Genomic DNA, 19,224 nt, shown 5'->3' with positions numbered 1-19,224 from the left:
ATTTTCAATGATGTAATATACTTAAAATTATTAAAATAATAATTTAAAATGCAGTTGATAGTACAGTAACCCTTTAAAAAACAATACACATTTAAAATTCATACAAAGAATTATTTAACATAAACATTTAACATACATTTATAAAACTTTAATAACATTTATATATTTTCCTATACTTTACCATAGGGAGATCTCTGACTCAACTGCAGAGGCGTCTCCGCCATGCATTGGGAATGTAAAATATAGTTGTAAAGTCACTACGAGTAGTAACTTCATGGTTTTATTTGATGTTTTTACTGACCCCCCCTCCCTATTTCAGGGGGTGTGGACATTTAAGTTTTCACTTTTGTGTAACTACACTCGTAAATGGTAACAGCCAAAAGAAGTAAAGTTACACAAAAAGAGTAACGTTACATGTCAGTTTACTCATGTGGAAAGTTATCTTTGTAATTAGCCACCTTAATGTATGTAGGTGGTTAAGCATACACATGTTTAAATATAAATATATATATATAGGTATGTGTATATATATATATATATATATATATATATATATATAGAGAGAGAGAGAGAGAGAGAGAGAGAGAGATACGGATGTGTGTGTGTATATATTGTTATAGATATATATTTATATAAAGAAATAACTATATATATATATATATATTTATATATATACGCAAATATACATATACAAATAAATACATATGTATGCAACTAATGTTAATGTTAGGTGACTAAAACAGCTAAAAATTTAATTTATCTATGAAGTAAGAGGCTGAAAACATACCTCTTCCTTTTTGAAAATGTATAAAGAAAAATCTAATGTAATGTTGTTTAACAAATCTGTAAGGAAAGCTTGCAACTTTAGATGAAATCTTGACAATACCTACCTAGAGTGTGTTTCGTCATATAAATATCTCGATTATACCGTGCCCTGAAATTTAAATACAACTTTCCACATCAAATCTCTCTGTCTATAAAAGGCCTTCCTGCCTGGAAGAGTTTATTTTCTGAATGAAAAACAGGAGGAAACCAACTAGAGAATGCTCTCATGTTACATAAAGTGAAAATTTAGCGTTTGATTCTTCAAGGTATAGAATGATTCTCTATTACAAATTTGGTTTTATGGAAAATTTTGATGGTTGCACCGTAAGAACCTCACTCAGGGTTAACAGGAGCCTTTCGGTTCAAGCAAAACAGAAAAAAAATACACATGGTGCCATTACGGGATGGGCTCAAAAGATATTAACATCAAAGCCAGGCTGTCTATGACACCCGTTTAGAGTAGAGCTCTGGTTGGCAAAAGATATGTGCTAGACTTTCAAAGTTTTTTCTATTGTGTTTAATTGACTAGGATTGCAATCTGGTTCTTCTTTCTCATTATATTCTGTACATTTTTCCCTCTCATTAAAACAAAAAAAGTATGCAATACAAGAATGATTTAACCTACTGCACAGCAGTTGTCTCTTTTGTAAAGTTCTGCTTACATGCTGAATTTAAGAAAATGCAACCATATTTGTGAATACTTTCTCACCATGAACTATATAGATTTCTAATAAACCTTAGAACCGACGGCCTGCACTTAAATAATAATTTAGTTAAGGGGTTCCCTAATAGTAGCTATGACAAGTGCTATACACACTGTGATCTAGGTCAACAAGATCTTAAACATGTATTAGTTGTTTGCCCCGGCCTTTTAGCTTTAAGATATCACTTCTTACACAGAATGATTACTTCGAACACGATAAGTAATGTAAGACATACAATTAATTTTGTATATAGTCCCGCAACTGTCACAGATGGCTCGAGAAAGTATATGTTTTTTTAAGAGTTTTATATCTTTATAATTTCTTTTTAATATAACTTTTAATTTGTTGGTTTGTTTGAATTATATTTGTTTTATATTCAATCTGTATAGAAGAATGTGTTCGCTTCACTGCAAACTTTTACCAAATGTAACAAATTTGATATGATATGCTTACCTGCAAAGTAAAATCTCAAAAAGCATCTCCCCGATGTTAAGATTGTGAAGCACAGGTCACATGCTACTAGTGGTATTATATGTATTTATACATAAAGCACTTTGAACAAAGAAACCTTACATAGCATCAGTGAGGCACATTACATGATGACAGTTAAAATGGTTACATAGATAATTGGTAGATTGGTGAAGAATGTGTATTACATGTGGTACCTGCAGTTTAAATATGAAAAAGATTATCTACTGCATGCTGAAGTCTGATGCTAAGAAAGGGGAGGAGTCAGGGTCTTCACAGGGTGGGTTTGGCAGACATTTCTTGAAGATTGAAGACGTGGGACTTGAGATCAGAGCAATGAGAAGAGAACATTTTATATGAAGGGGAAACAGCGTTTAAAATGCTGGCTCCGCAACGCGGTACCTTTACAACGACTTGCTGTAGGGGGCGCGCTGGTGTTGGATGTACAATCACACCTTCCCTGCTGTTACACAAACTGGTATAGTAATAGTAAACAATACTATTCCTAAGTCTAACGCACCCCCTACAGCAAGTTGTTGTAACAACTTGCGATGTACTGGTTAGCGTTGTAATGGCATGCGATGTATTTGCATGCAATGTGAAGATACATATTCCCAGGAAGTTCCCTGTAGTGGCTGTAATTGTGAATTCTTAAATGTTAAGTCCCTTGTAACAACTGGTCAGTAATCTTTCATTTGATGTGTGGTCTAGTGCCTGGAACCAAGATAGCCCCACATGGCTTAGGTGGCCAGTTGGTTGGAATAAAATGGAGGTGTATATATGTTATAAGCGATAACAAATGCCACAGTATTTTGATAAAAATTAAATGGCTATCTTCATTAGCTGTGAGCATGGCTGATTTGGTGATGATCTGTAATCCACATTTTGTGTCTAAGATATAAGCCACTTTTATGGATCCCTAAACAGATGTGAAACTGGGAAAATGTCACATTGGACATGTGAGCATTAGCTTGTGGAGCTTGCAAAGATTGGTGAAATTACTCCTATTTACAATGCTTCCCTCGGTATACAATTGTACGTACCCTGAGAGAGAAAGAGATATGAACTTTTCACGTTAGGTTTAGTTTAATTGAAATTTTTGTTTCTTGTTATCTTGGAAAGGAGTTGGCAGATGATACTGTAATGTAACTGGGACCTTGTAGGTTATGATGAGGTTACTGGGGTTTGCCTTGTTGGAAAGTCATAAATGTTCAGAGTATGGTGCCAGGGATACTACGCAAGGAGAGTGAGATTTTGAGACAATCCTTATCCTGACTGCTGTGTTGAGGCTGTCGTTAATTTAAAAAGTCATCTTCTCTACTACACTTGGGGAGTGTTCATGATAAATTATCTGAGTTATCTGGATATAAATTGGATTAGAATCCACAACTACTGAAAGACTTGACTTTGCAACATTGAATTACTAGCCACTGTAGTTACCAGAGACCCTCACTACAGATCCCTAGTATAGTGTAGTTATGTTTGCAGCTCCGTTGGTTAGTTCTCAAATAAATTCAGTTTAGCCACTGTTCCTTCTTTGGGTTTATACCAGTAGAGGCCTGTAGCCATGGAGTAACCTTGCCCAACTCTGCTTCTTTCTGTTGTTTTCTCAGTATCACTGGAATACTTTATTCCCAGCCCTTCATGACTTTTTAGCCCCATGTTGATCCTTTTCACACCACTGATTCTATGTTATTTACTAGGTTAGCTGGATAAATGGAAATGAAGGTATTGTAACTTGTTAATCAATGGAGTCCCGGGGTACCACACCCTGCCTGTAGAAAACAACATACACATATTTTCTTTAATATTTACGCTACAGTTAGTCAACTACTACTGGTCTTTAGGAACCAGTTTGAACCACATATCCAGGGTTAGTCATAGTAAACGTTACTCCTCCTGCTCAGTTAACATTTCTGACAGACATAAATACAGAGGAATACAATTCAGCTCACGTGGGAAATGAACAGGGAGAAGGAAAAAAACGTAACACGTTTTGAATATTTTAGTAAAACTATTAAAACAGAGATCAAATGCAATAAGGCATGCAGTTTTTCTTTTCTTTGGGATACTTTATGAAAGTTATAATAAACTACAAAACATGCCAAATTTCCTCCGGACACACTTCCACAGGAGACAAGCCATGCACACGCTGTGTGGCGTTAAATATTTTACTGCATAGCTCATCGTGACGTGCTCTTCTACCTATATTCCTAACATTTTGGTTTAAAGCGCAGTGGTGCATCTTATGTTGAAATCATGTGCTCGTGTTATTTTTCATGGATTCTAAAAAGTCAAAATTTTGATGGAGGAACAAGATTTGATCCAGGTGTTCCTGGGAGAGGACTGCTCGTCGGTGCTCAAGAGAGCTTTCAGTAGGGGCAAATGCACGTACCGGCACCACTGCTGTGGCTGGGATGGCAAAGTACTGCCTAGCTAGCTTGGCGACCACAGGGAATCGGTGCTCATTGTTTCTCCACCAATCAAGGGGGCTGGCGCTACGTTTACAGAGTGGCTCCACAATGTAGTTCTCTAGCTGCTGGTGGATCTCGGGCATGCTTTCCGTTGGATCTTTCCCAAGGAGAATGTCATAGATACTCTGTGACTGCCCGCTCGCAGCACTGTCCTTGTGATTGGATAACTGGTGGCCACCATCACTACATTCCAACTTGCATTCTGCAGGCCCCCACGACAGAGGGGTGGATTGCTCCTGAGGGCTGCAGATCTGTGATAACATCTCTTTCACTTTAGTGTGCAATTCGTTCCTTGCACCAGGGTTCAAGAACCTTATCTCCTTGAAACGGGGATCCAAAAAAGCAGCTATCACAGCAGGGCTTTCAAGCAACTTCTGTTCATTCATCATGTCCCATTTTTGCTGGATCTCCGATCGTATGTTGTTCACAACTGTCTTGATCGCCTCAGTGGAATCTTCTGATTGTTGGCCAATAGCAGTCACAATGCCGTGCACACAGGGCATTAAGGAGGAAGTTGAGGTGTTTTGTTCCTCGCGCAAAAAAGATGTAGCTATCTTAACCGTTCTCATTATGGGAATGAGATCTTGCAAGAGCTTCCACTGGTGGTCTGCTAGATTTTGCACAGCTGAGGCATTTTTGGTCTGCTCTTCCAGAACGGACATGATGGCCCATTTCAGTTCCAGCAGGCTCTCACACATGTCGATGGTGGTCAGCCAGCGGGACGGTATGTCCATCACCGGCTTCTGTTTGATTTTATTCATGGCCTCCAGTTTGCTGTCCAGAGAGCAGGATGCCTTCGCGTCCTGTTGGAAGTAGGCAACAATATGCCTGGCTGCATCTAGAGCCTCCTGCACCTGCTGCACACGGAGTCCGGCTTGAATGCAGTGATGTAACAGATGGGCAGAACAGCACAAACTCTTCCACCCATGAAGCTTTTGTAACTGTTCCGAATTAGCCACCATGTCTGGCAAGCGGTCGTGCAATACACAGAACACTGATTTAGCAGCCAAGCCAAACTCCACCAGAACAGAGGAAAGCTTCTCTGCCAGATTATCCTTTAACTCTGCCTCATGTACCTGCTGAGTTTGCAGAATGCATCGGGCAAATCTCCAATCAGAGTCAATGAAGTTTGCTGTAATTGTCAAGTAGGGTTGGTGGGGCAGAGACACCCAAAGGTCAATCGACAGGACAATCGATTCGGCTGTTCGTAGATAGTGTTCGAGGTGTTGCTTGACTACGTTGTATTTGTGCCACAACATACTGGACAGTTGCACTTGGGATGGCAGGGTAAAACTGGGTTCCAGGTATCCTATGAGAAGGCCAAAGCCTTTGTCCTCCACTACGGAGAGAGGATGAAGATCACGGAAGATCATTTCCAGCACCAGGTCAGTGATCATGTCAGTTCTTGGTTCGGGGCAAGACGCAGGGTGGTACAAGTGGATCTCTGGTGTATCCTGTCGTGGCCTTTTGGCCATGATTTCCTCAGGCTCCGATGCCTGTTCCTCCTTCAGCTGAGAAAGAAGGGTGTCGCGGATGCTGTGCTTCCGCACTAGATGCTCCCGCATTGTGGTGGTGCTATTGTGAAAGGACAGCTGCTTCTTGCACACATTGCACTCCACGTAGGCATCACCCAGCTTGGTGTAGTAGTTCCAAACCTTTGACTTGCGGCGATCCACAGCAAGGGTGGTGATGGTCCCATCCAAATTGATCCCTTTCTCTCTTTTTCTGCGAGAGGAAGCACCAAAGTTGGATGTCATGTTGTAAGTGTTAAACACCATTGATATCTCCTCTGCGAGAAATGGAAACAAAAGGAGAGGTCAAACCAACGCACCATTTGGAGATGAGGACATGTTAGAGTCAAGTATGCAATTACATTACTCGATGATTTTCAGTGTTGAGTGGCCTGCCTGGTGCTTTTTATTTATGTTTTTATAATATAATCTTTACTTTTTTGGCATTACTATGCCTGCTCAATTTACCCACTTAAAAGTGTTCTTTCAAGACTTCTTGGATGGTGTTTTTTGTTTACATGCAGCCAAGAAAAAACATTACTTTTTGAAGTGATATTTTTCTATGTAGTATGCAGTGTAATTTATTTATTTAAATAAACAAAGTATATAAACAGGGCCCCTGGAGTTATTCGGTAGTGCCAACTACATTATGCGTCAAGAAAGGCATAAAATGCTGTGTAATGAGTTACATTTTGTGACAGTATCAGTTAATTGTTTTGTCATTTTCACCCTTATTAACACTGTCTTAGAAATGTTTCACCTAGGTAGTACCAGTCAACTTCTGGGAAGGGCCTTGCACTGCGTGACAACACATCTGCTGCAATTTTAGTAACTTTTAATCCATATGAGCTATAAGCAAAAAAGAATTGTTGAAATCTGCGAATAATGCAGCAGGATGGATTATGTGCCAAGTGCAGTAAATCCATAATTATGAGAAAAAATTGGCCAATCCATACTTATGTGAAACACGCTGGGTCAGCAGAATCGCATAATTCCAGTGGCCCCTTATAGAACACATTAGCTTTCAGGATAGCAAAGTGCTCCATTATGAGATATTTATTGGTAGACAAACACTAAAATACCTCAGTCTGTGTGGAATCATGTTTAGAAAAGAAATAACCCTGATATTATATTGTATACCACTGCCATGTGCTTGAGTAGTAAACTAGTAAAGGCGAATGATCCAATAATAATCTGTGCAGGTAGGTTGCGTCTGTGAAATAGGAGCATGTGCTATTCTTCACCAGTATGAGGTCCAGCCTGTTGTAGGTACTGTGAGATGGTGATGGGATAGAGAAGATTTTGTCTGTCAGAAGTTCCTGTCTACATATATCCTGAATGTACATCCATTCATAATTTATTTCAGTTTCCCTAGGCGTGGTCCTGCCCATTTTGACTGTTAGGTATGCAAATCATGTCTCCAGTTCACATTATGATAAAATGTATCTATGGGCTCACTGCCCTCATTACAGTTCCAAAGAAGTGCCTGCCATCTACATTTGGGGCGTTCATGTTAACCATGCATGTTTACCTACCTTCAGGGGCACCATAAAGCAGAACACATTGACCTTCTGGGTCAGCCACCACCTCCTATAACAGAAACTGAACGACAGTTTCCACCCATATTAAAACCTCTCTAGCATAAGATGATAAGCTGGGGTGTACATCTGTCCCCTCCATTTTTTATGCAGTCTAACTATGTTACCTTGAGTGCCATGTTTCTCCTGCAGGAGCCCTAATGATATCGCCTGCTGTATCAGGTAGCAGAGAACTCTGTAAGCTTTCCAAAGTCATTAAGCCCTCTTAGTTTCTATGTATTAATATTCCAGTGACTGCTTATTTGGGATCTTCTACACAACCACTAACTGGACCTGCTTTTCCTGACTGAAACCTGGCTGACTCCCTCATTGGCCCCCATCATTGCCACGGCAATCCACTTGAGATTCAAGATCACAGGAACAGACAAACAGACCTGGAGGCGGAAACGCTATCATCTTCGAAGAATCTATCCAGTGCTCAACCACTTTAGAAAGCACTAACACAAAATACTTGACCTTCAAACTCCTCATAATGGCCAGATACACCCTGAGCAGCACCCTCCTACCACCCTCCTGGACCATGCGCCTACTTCTGCAGCACCACTGCAGACTTCATCGCCCTCCTGATCCTCGACTCCAGTGCCTTCGTCTTCTTCAGCGAGCCCAAATACCAACTAGAAGACCACAACGATCCCAACATGATCAATCCTCTTGAGTATCTGTTCAACGTCAAATTCATCAAGCAAGTGGAAAGCCCCACACATACTGGATCCCATCTTCGCCAGCTTCAGCAACATCACAGTAGACAAGCCTACACCAATTTCCTGGTCCAGCCACGCCCTCATCAACTTCTGCATACCCATCCCACACAACCGCAGAAACACCATCATCAAATCTCCACGACAGGACTGGAAAAAGATCTCAGAAACATCCTGGTCTCACGACCTTCAACACCGCTGGCTTGACACAACAACAATCTTCCATAATCCTTCTCCAACTTCAAAGCCTCGATTATTTGCCTTCACAGATACCCTGGCTCCTCTCAAAGCTGACAAAGAACCCACCATCCCAGAATCCACTAGAACCAGACCACAAGCAAGTTAGTACACAGAAGAGCTCAAGCTCGCTAAACACCATTGCAAGCAACTTGAACACAGATGGAGTTACAGTCAGAACGACACCGACAAGAGCATCTACAAATCCGCCCTCAGACGCTACTATCAGCAAATCAGGCCAAATGCTCCACGCTCAATGACTGCATTGAAAGTAGCACCAACAGTGTCAAGGAAATCTTTGCCATGGTGAAATACTTCACCTCTGAGGCAGCATGCTCCACCAGCATAACCCCCTCTCAAGACCTTTGAACCCAGCTGTTTCAATTCTTAAGCAGCAAAATCATCAGAATCTACAAACACTTCGAGCCCCAGCTGGCCCCTTCCACCGTTTCAGTCCACCTGTCCAACTCTACCAACACTCGGAGGACTGCCTAACCACCTGGCCCACCATCACCAATGAAGCAACTGCAAAAACCATGCAGTTCATACACTCCAGAGCACTCTCGGACCCCTGATATTATTCATCAAAAGACTGGACCGCATCAGCGCAACTCTCCGCATGTTCCTGAACAAGTCAGTCCCCAAAGCCACCTACTCAGACCCCTGGAAACACGTCATAGTACTCCCCCACCTCAAGCAACCCTCAGAAGACCTGAAGATGCTAGCCAACCACCAGCCTATCTCCCTGTTACCATACCTGGCAATTGCAATGGATGATAAATAAACGCCTAGCCACCAGCCTCGCTGACACCCATCTTTTCGACACCACTCAATCCAGATTCAGGCCAAACCATAGTATAGAGACCACCCTCATCAACACCAACAGCCTTCAAAACCATCAGCCATCCTATCCTTATGCAACGGCAACACAAAACTGGTATCCAAGGTTCTGCACTTCGCTGTTTTTGCGCCTTCCTGACAGGCCACACTCCATCGGTCAGCTCTGCCCACCTTCAACTCAACTACATCTGCGGAGTTCCATAAAGAACTCCGCAGTTCTTTATGGAAAGAACTCATCGACAATCTGTTCAACGCTTACCTGACCCCACTCACCAGCATCATCCACGGAATCAAAATCATATCCTATGCTGTTGACACCCAGCTCATACTCTCCCTCTTCGGCAAGATGCCAAACACTCTGACCAATTTCTCCACCTGCATGACCGATGTTACCAGATGGATGAAAAACAACTGCCTCAAGCTCAACACAGACAAGGCAGAAGATCTAAACTTCAGCAAAGATACCTTGCTCTGGGACTCCACCTTGTGACCTGCTGAACTTGTGCCCACACCCTTCCCTGCAACCCACACAAAGAACATCGGAATAGAAATTGACGACAAAATCACCATGACCAGCCAAGTTAACACATTCTCCGTCTCTTGCTGGACGCCAGCAATGCACTCTATGCTGGAATCAATGCTCGAATAACCAGAAGACTCTATAGTATATGGATACCTGGTGTTGAGTCTTAATGGGAGGGGATGGAAGACTTTCGCAAGCGATCCCCACCGCAAATGGTTTAAAACAAGGATGTTTATTGGCCCCCCTGCTTTTCTCTTTATACATCTCAGATCTTCCTCATTATCTGGCCCAAAGGAAGGGCATTGCCCCTGTAATTGGGGGAAAACCATTTGTGTGTCTACTCTATGTAGACAACATAATAATTTTGGATTTAACCCCTAGGGGATAAAATATTCATCTGCAGGCGATCCTTAATTTTGCTGAAGCTCATCACCTAAAGATTAATATATCAAAAAGTAAAATGATGTGTATGCATGGAAGAAAGAAACTGAAGTGTGGACATTTTTTATGGTCTGTAGGCGGCCAGAAATTGGAACTTGTAAAATCGTATACCTTTTCAGGAAAAATAGTTTGTGGCAACCTAAGCGATAAAGCCCACATAGAAAATATCTCTAAAGCCACCACTCAGGGGAAAATCTTGGGTTACCTTTATAGGTCTATCGGGAAAAGACATTTTGCACTTTTATTGGAGGTGTTTTGTGCAAAAATCCCTGCCTCCCTGCTGTATGGTATGGAATTGATCGATGTAGAGAAATGGAGATTTCTAAATACAACTGAAGGCCACATTTTAAGAAGTTTAGCCTCAGTTAATTCGGCATCTTCTGTGGCTGAACTCAGGTTAGAATTTGGATTAAGAAGTACCTAGGCACAGCGTCTCTTGGGGTAGTGCGTTGGGTCTTAGGCTTGGCAAAGAGTGATTATGGCACACTAAGGTCTTTGCTTCGGATAGGAATTTTAAAAGAACAGTCATTCATTTTTAGCCCTTTTAGTCCAGAGGTCAGTTCACAAAGAAAGAATGGATTTGGTTAAAGTCGGTGTACAATTTGCAACCCCTTTTACTGAATCCATTCTAAGTACATCTGGCCCTTTAACTTCTGCATATTTTGCGGCACCCTATGGTACACTCTGAATATTAAAATGTTATTTTAAATTAACAAATTGCATATTAACGTTGTAGCACTGCACTAAGAAATAGTTATTAAAAGTGATTGCTTGTAAACATGAACCATGAGTGAACTAAGAGGAAAAGCTAGTTGTCATGTACATGGCCCAGATTATTATAGAGGAACATTACAATCTATTAAATTAAACACAATAGGTTTTGTACAACTGGTATTCTGATCTCACATATTTGAAAGTACTTTATTAAGCGATAAAGAAGGAAAAGGAGCTTTGTTGAAATAAAATATTTGCCTAAGAGCACACAATTTAAGCGGTAAGCCGTGATTTATCCAGGTTTTATGCTTTCATCAGCCACTAAATGGGTATTTGTATTTTCTTTTTTATGTGAATGCTTTGTTTTTACCTCTTTGTGCATTTTTCTGCAGTTTGTATGTAACACAATCTTTATGTGAGAACCAGTTACATTACATCAGGTCACAGTCATTTTTTAAAGGCATGAGGAAAGTAAGTTGAAAAACAAACAAAAGGGTTAGCGAACATTTTGCTTTTTTTACCCCCCACACTCATTGATTGACCTTGCATCATGGCAGTCAGGTTTACAGCATAATTCTGTGTGCAGTTCAAGCACTGAAATCCTTGCAGTCACTGAAAACAGCCATGAGTATTATAGAAAGGGTGGTTTCTCATTCTCTCTCCTAGTCAGGTAATGTTTTATTGCCTATAGGTTTACTCAAATTATAGCACAGCACCCTACAAGTGGAAAGCAGTTCTTGCCTTCTGGACAGTCTTTAAAAAAAATACAGAGGCATACCCAGCTTCCTGACTCTCCCTACTCCCGAGGCAAATACAGATGAAGTAAGAAGGAGGAGGTGTGAGGGAGAACCATTTCATTCATTTAGGCTTTATTTTGATAAAAAGATATCATAAAAGCATTACAGTAAAAGTAATAATTCATTTTAACTTAAAAATCATTTTTTACAATAGAAGTGAAGAATATCATAAATAAGTTATAAGAACAGATTAAACAGTTATTTTAAGCCTATTAGTTCTAATTCGCCATGCCCAAGATAAAAATTTAGAGAGGGCACAAGCGTACAATGGCCGGGAATCAGACCTTAAAATGCGCAACGCCTCAACGTGCTGCCTAGTGCCTAATGAACGGCACAATTGTCTTCTTCTGGGGAGTGCATACACTTGGCATTCAAATAGAAAATGTGCTACAGTCTCGCTTCTAGATATACAGAAGGGACAAAATTCTGTCGTCTGTGCAGGGAGGTTCCACCCAGATATAAAAGCATGGAGTGGGAGAGTCCCGGTTCTAAATTTAAAATAAAGGGTCCTATCAAATGGTCTCTCTATAATATCTAAATATAATTCCCGGAAGGGCAGGTCTTTGAAGCTCAGACAATCCTCCGTGAGTCTGCCCAATATGCAGTTAGAGTTCTGTTGGGATGCAATCCAGTTCCAATATAAAATTTTGAGTGTAGCTTTTGGTGGGGAAGACCTGCTTTCCCATGCTGAGCTTAGACCTAGATTGCAAAGGAGGGTTTTCATATCTTTCAACCATTTAATCTTATACCACCCGGGAAGTGACATAACTTCAGAGAGGCCATTGGCGTATTTGGCTAGTTCCGGGACGCGCCACAACCGAGCCCATAACAGTAAAGGGCGAAATTTCGCCAACTCATCAATTGGTCGGCAACCCAACTCAAGCAACAATGGGGTCGTGGGGGTACCCTGAGGGAGTGACATAACAGCCCTACAGAACTTTCTCTCTGATCTTGCCAACTCACTAGAGTTACATGAACCCCACAACTCGGCCCCATAGAGAGCAGAGCTAACTCCCCTTGCTGTATAAATTTCCATAACAGGGGCTATGGGTCTAATTGCGCAAGAGCGCTGCTCCTTTAAGAGTGCCCTTGTCACCCTTTTATGTGCTAGCAACATTTTACATAAATGAGGGGCCCAGAGCATGTTGTGTGTAAGGCGAATACCAAGATAATCAAACAAATCCACCCTCTCTAGGGGTACAGCGTTCAACCTCGGAGGACGTGCAGGTTTCTTGGATGGGTTCATCACAAGGTATTTTGTTTTATCCGTGTTAATTACAAGGCCCCGTTCTGCGCAAAAAGACTGAAAGTTATTTAGTAATTTTGGGAGGCCCATTGGGGATTTTGAGAGTAAAAGTGTATCATCCGCGAAGAGGAGGGTGGGGATACGTTCCCCCGCCAGGGATGGTTCATCTGAAGGATCTTTCAGCAGATGCTCAACCACACCATTAACATAAAGAGAGAACAGGGTGGGAGCCAACACACAGCCCTGGCGGACCCCTCTCTCAACCGGAATTCTACCAGTTTTTTCTCCCTCCCTGTCCCATCTAATCTGCGCAAAGGTGTTTTCATGCATCCTTATGATTAGCAATAATAAATAATGCGGTACCCCCATATCAGTGAGCACTCTCCAAAGGGTTGCTCTCGGTACTAGGTCAAAGGCAGTCTTCAGGTCGATAAATGGGAGGTAAAGACTGCCCTTGGCCAGGACCACCACCTTCCAGTATACTAGCAACAACCTAAAGGCTTGTTCGATTGTGCCAGTACCTACTCTAAAACCTGCCTGGAGGTCGGAAAGGATGTCGTTTTCGTCGATCCATTGGAGTAATCTGACCAACAGCACCTTGCCAACCACCTTTTGAGTTATGTCGAGCAAACTTATGGGTCTATAATTGGATGGATCGTCCCTAGCCCCTTTCTTGAAGACAGGCACAACCTCCGCACCTTTCCATGATGCGGGAATGGGTGCGCCCCTGCTAATAGCATTAAGCAGAGTATGGATCAATTTTCCCCATTTCAGGATGTCGGAGCGCAACAAGTCCTCAGGAATGCCATCAGGACCAGCGGCTTTTTGAGGCCTAATGGTGCTGAATGCATATTCAACTTCTTTAATAGAAAAGACGGGATCCACCAACTCTGGCCCACAGGCAATAGAAGGTATAGTTGGACATGGGTTGCCGGCGGAATGATCGACTCTCGTGAGTGGGACAACAAAATTGGTGCAATCCGGCAACCAGGCTTGTTCTTCATTAGAGGGAGCTAGAGCAATGTCGCTGGCTTGGTTAGAATATAGTTTGGAGAAGTGAGTTACCCACGCCTGGCTAGTGATGTTGCATGTTATGATATCACTATCCGGTCTACTTCTGGTTCTGATTGTTTCCCAGAAGCATCTAGGATCCTTCCCAGAGCTAGCCTCTTTTAGGGTACACCAATACTCTAGGTCCCACTCTTTTCTAGCATTTACCAGGGTTTCCTTGTAATTTTTCCTGGCTCCCTGAATCTCTACTTGGATTTTGCTTTTAATGGCCCAAATCAGATTAGTTTTAGCATATCTGCAGGCAGGTGTAAACCACTCCTGCTTGCCCCTAGGATTACGAGCTACCAATTTTTTTCCCACAAGCTTCTTTTTGAGGAAAACATTTCCGATGGTCTCAAGAGTTCCCTCGAAAATGGATGTAGTCCTTCCTATAAGGGGAGGGGCTAAATCGATGTTGTCCAGTTCGATTTGGGAATCAATAAGGATTGTATTAATAATATTGAGTTTGATTTCATCCCCTGCGACCATCTTCCACTTCAAACGTCTCCCACAGGAGGAGACAGAGATAGTGTCTGATGACCTAGAAGATGGTTTAATCGCTTCATTCGGCCAGGGATTCTTAAGGGACAAGGAAAGCGAGTTATGGTCGCTTTCGATAGTAGGCAAGACTATCATAACCTGAACCAAGCCCCAAAGAGAAAAATCAAGCATAATGTAGTCAATCCTTGAGGTGTGGTTATCTCTGTTAAATGTGACCGCACCCAAGGGGTCAGAATTTGTGCGGCCATTGGCAGCTCTTAAGCCAAACTCTAGAGTTAGAGCATTCAGCTGGATCGCTGTTCGTGACCATTTTTTAATCGGGGGGATGGGATACCCCATCTAGCATCATCCTCACCTGGGTCAGAAATATCGACCGTTGTGAGAGGCTCATAAGTACAGTTAAAGTCTCCCGCAACCAGGACTTGGGCTACAGCTGAATTATTCCTAAGTTCCCATTCAAGGGTAGACACTGTCGGGGACATTGCGCCAGATTTAGTACCTCTAGCGTAAATATTATACAAGTTGAGGGTAGGACCCATATGGGGACCTCTTAAAGAAATTCCTAAGATGTCAGGGGAGTTGATTTTTTTCCGGTCTATTCGACAGTTCAAGGCGACATTTACCCATATGAGCAAACCTCCAGATGGACGACCTTTACCATTTCTGGGGAGACTGGCTGGAACAAAATACGTGACATATCCAACCCGGTGAAGCGGTTCTAGAGACCATGTCTCCTGAAATAGGCAGAGCGTATGAGCCTCCACTAGGACATTCCACTCGGGTGAGCACAGTTTCCTTTGGATGCCCGCTAGGTTCCAACTTAAGATCTTTACCGTGTCCAAAGAATAATAACAGTGATTTTTAGGAGAACTACCGCAATCATTAGGGGGTATAGATACAACTGGTATAGGAGTCGGGCATAGACATGGAAATGGAGCCTGCAGGATTTCATAAACGGCAGGCTTCTGGGTGGAAGGAATAGGGTTAGTGTCTATGACACTTTTAGGAGGGCTATCTGGGGGTTGAGGCAGATTGGAAAAAATATGGTCTGCAACCTCCATTGCTTGCCCTGTACATGGTAATGGTCAGTCTACTGTGTCTAGGCAACTAAATCTGTTGGTCAGAGGTATATCACTCCAGTCTGTAGTAAAAGCTGTGACCCTACTCCCGTAATCCTGCCAACCATCCCACACCTTTCTACCAACCCAGTTAGCATCTTGGGGCCCACCCCTTCCTGAAGCAGGACAGCAATTGGAGGAGGAGTAGAAGAAGGAAAGCCTTTTCGTCTCTATTCCATCATGCTTAGCCCGTATGCCACGGCGGCAAATATAATCCGCCGTGTATGGGTTGTCGAAATTTACGATAACACAGTCCCCCCGGATCCGTTTCTTTTCGCTGCCTAGCCAGGATACCCTGCGTACCATCAAGATCTTACTGGCACAAAAGGGTGGGAGCGGTCTATTAATAGTGAGCCAGTGCTGCACCTTGTTTTTTAGGGACCCCAAAGGCTCCTCTATATTGGGCCTTAGGCCTGGGACACCTGTCATAATTACAACGTATGGGCCAGCTTCAGGTGGTAAATGTATGCGCTGGCCATTCACATCCCTGTTATCATCAATGTTGTTCAATGCCCCAGGAGATTTGGGTGGTGTGCAATTCAAATTAACAATTGGGGATTGGGATTTAGCAGGCTCCACAGCCTTCTTGCGATCACCTGCAGGTGGCTTACGTTTTTTATTCCAATTTTTAGATGGTATTAGCTCCGTCCTCGTGGCTACGTTTGTAGGCTCCCCAGGTGTAGTCAGCTCCACACCCAACCCTACTTTGGGAGAAACAATCAAGGGAGATATATTCCTAGATGCTAACAATTTTTCGATGTTTAGAAGTGATAATTCTATGGGTTGAATATAGGATTTAATAAGTTCATCTATTCTACACAAAAGAAGGTTGTTAGCCTCACAGGTCTTACATCCCTCCCCCAAACTAGCAGGGTCTCTAGGCGAGATTGGATTCAAGGAAGAGGTAGGGGTGTCCATAGTCACTCCCTGTGTGAGAGTGCTTTTACTTTGTGGCCGACTAGTGGGTGCTTTTTTAGTAAGTTTGCATTTGCATTTGCATTTTTTCGCCTCCCTATTCTTCTTGGTTTTGGGAATAGCACCCTCCCTCTTGCCCCTTAATACGTTGATAGTGGGGGACGCCTGCCTTGGGCTCCTAAAGAGGGCTGGCGTCCTCTCAAAGGTCTCACTAGATTGTATGTCCGAGGAGGCCAAAGATGCCGAAAGATCAACAATGTTTGGGACTCCATGCGTCTCGGCCTGGACTAAGATTAGGGGCCTGGACTCCCTTGGGTTTAGGGGTGACTTAGATAGTGCTAGAGTGCCTATGGAAGAACGTCTCGCCAAGGCCAGTTCTTGAGACACCCTACGTTCTAAGAGTGAAATGCCTTGGTTAATTGCCTCGTTCGCCCTGGTGATGTATTGGTCAATTGGGCCTGACACATGTGTTGAGCCATGTGTTGGTTTGCTTTTGCTGCCCCTCGTCATCATTGTGCTACTTCGCATATATGAGCTGGCACAAGTATAACTAAAAAGAGGTAAGACAATTCACCAGTTAGAGGATAGCAGTACAGGAAGCAACAATTATAAAAGTGGGTACTTTCGGGGCAAAGTTCAGGAAAAAGAGTCCAAACCAGTCTTACCCGAACTTTTGGCGGGTTTAAGCGAGTCCGCTGCGGGAGGCTGATGAATGCTTTGTGCGCCTACAGGGCGCTCTCAGGCGTGTCACAGCGGCAATCGTTAGGGCATCTGGGAAACAGAGTCCTTTGAAGTCCTGCTTCAGGCCCCAGCGACCGTATCCACAACCACAGCGTAGCTCGGATCAAACTAATGCGCCGGGACCCATGCACCGATGTTAGGGAAATGGCCCAGCCCAGTCAGGTCTGGTCGGGGACGGGCAAGGATGGGCCCGCCCTTGGCCCGGGCTGCGCCCGGGCACTGCCCGCGCGCGTCCCGCGCTGCGGGGGCCCCTGGCAGGCTTTAAGGTGATCCGGCGCTGCCGCGTGGCGTCACTGGCGTGCGCGGCCGCCAAGAATGCTGGGAAGTGTAGGCCGTTCCCCTCACGGCGGTGTGTGCCCTGGAACGCGACAAGAAAACCAGATCCGCTGTCGCTGCCACTAAGCCGTTCCCCTCATGGCTGGTGAAGATTCCGAAGGTTCTGGCCAAGGGTAGGGCGTCCCATGGGAGAACCATGTTAAACAGGTACATTGTGGCATTGCTTAGAGAGACGTCTCCGGGCAGGCAGGCAGGCAGCAAGAGGTTCTGCTGTCTTTACATTACAGCAGAGAATATGCAGAACCAACAGACAGCCTCTGTCTAAAACAACACAGAAGAAGAAATTTTCTTTAAATTTCACGGGCCCCTTGCGTGAAATTGTGGGCATCTCGCACATCAGCTGATTTTATGGGGCCCCTTTATTACCCATGCCCTGTGTGCCACTGGTACCATATGCTAGGGACTTATAGGGGGCAAAGTCCATATTAATTGGGGATGCCAATTTATATATGACAGTTTTAGAGAGAGAGTACAAGCACTCGGGTCTGGGGAGCTGACTCTTTCAGAGTCATAACCATCAGCATTTGGAGCAAAACGTAGGGGGTGACAATAGAAAAAGGGCACTTTCCTACAGTTGTAGCGCACAGCTAGGGCTCTTCTAAGTATTGTGACCTATTTTTCACTAGTTTTCATGCTTCTATTAGTCTATATGCTATGGCTGGCAGCCCCATAGCCTGGTGGGTCCGAAGCAGACCCTCCTAGATTATCAGAAGGCTGGATCTGTCTTGGTGTGCCAATGGGAGACAATTGCAGTGGATGCATTCATGGTCCTGTGCAACCCCCAATAACCTGAGATCACTGGGCGGGCAATCAGCGGCCACAACTCACCAAGTGGCCATGCTGATCCAAGGACATTTTTCAGACACCTAGATAACTCCTGGTACGTTGTGGTGCTCTTAAGGAACTTACACCCTTTTGCATTGTTTACAGGACCCTGTGCCAGAAATGCCTCAGGGCTGCTTCTTCACTGTCTCCCAGGGCAAGTGTGGTTCATTCTTTTCCAATTTAGGACCTGGGAAGATGTTCCCTTTCAAGGGTTTGGGGGCCCAGCACCCAGCACCCAGATATCCACACAGCATCAGAGGAAATGAGGTATGGGGAATAGAGCCAAATGTATCCCCTGTTTGGCCCGTTTTCTGACCTCCCACCCCACTGTAGCCCTGTCCTCCATCCTGTGCTTCTTCTAGCCTGAATATTTGAATATTTATCTGGGCGCCTGCCCCGCCATCGCAGGCCTGTCATGGTCTTATTTCTCCTTCGAGCAGCAGCCACAGCATTTGGCCCTATCTTCCAGGGGGCCTCCTAATATCAGAACTTCAATGTACAGGGACAACTTACCTCCATGACTCTACCAATCCCAGAATCCTTGTGAGCCTTCTCAGTCTTCACAGCTGGTCTCCAGGCAATGCCTCCTCATCTCTTTTGTGGCAGGCTCCAACTGCAGTCTGCGGCCAGGACCGACATTCCTTGTACAGAAAACCTCCACA

The 19,224-nt window shown here is 43.6% G+C and overlaps 1 protein-coding gene across 1 annotated transcript in view; it reads right to left on the bottom strand.

Annotated features, from left to right (window-relative positions):
* Positions 1-716: 716 nt before the first annotated feature.
* Positions 717-19,224, bottom strand: part of LOC146797990 (E3 SUMO-protein ligase ZBED1-like) — a 43,153-nt gene continuing 24,645 nt past the window's right edge. The window contains exon 3 of the mRNA XM_085625219.1: positions 717-6,260. Coding sequence (XP_085481345.1) covers positions 4,255-6,260 — 2,006 coding nt within the window. The 3' untranslated portion in view covers positions 717-4,254. The remainder of the gene's footprint in view (positions 6,261-19,224) is intronic.

Source organism: Triturus cristatus, chromosome 9, assembly GCF_964204655.1.
Source record: "Triturus cristatus chromosome 9, aTriCri1.1, whole genome shotgun sequence".
NCBI lineage: Eukaryota > Metazoa > Chordata > Amphibia > Caudata > Salamandridae > Triturus > Triturus cristatus.
This window is presented reverse-complemented; position numbering and strand designations above follow the sequence as displayed.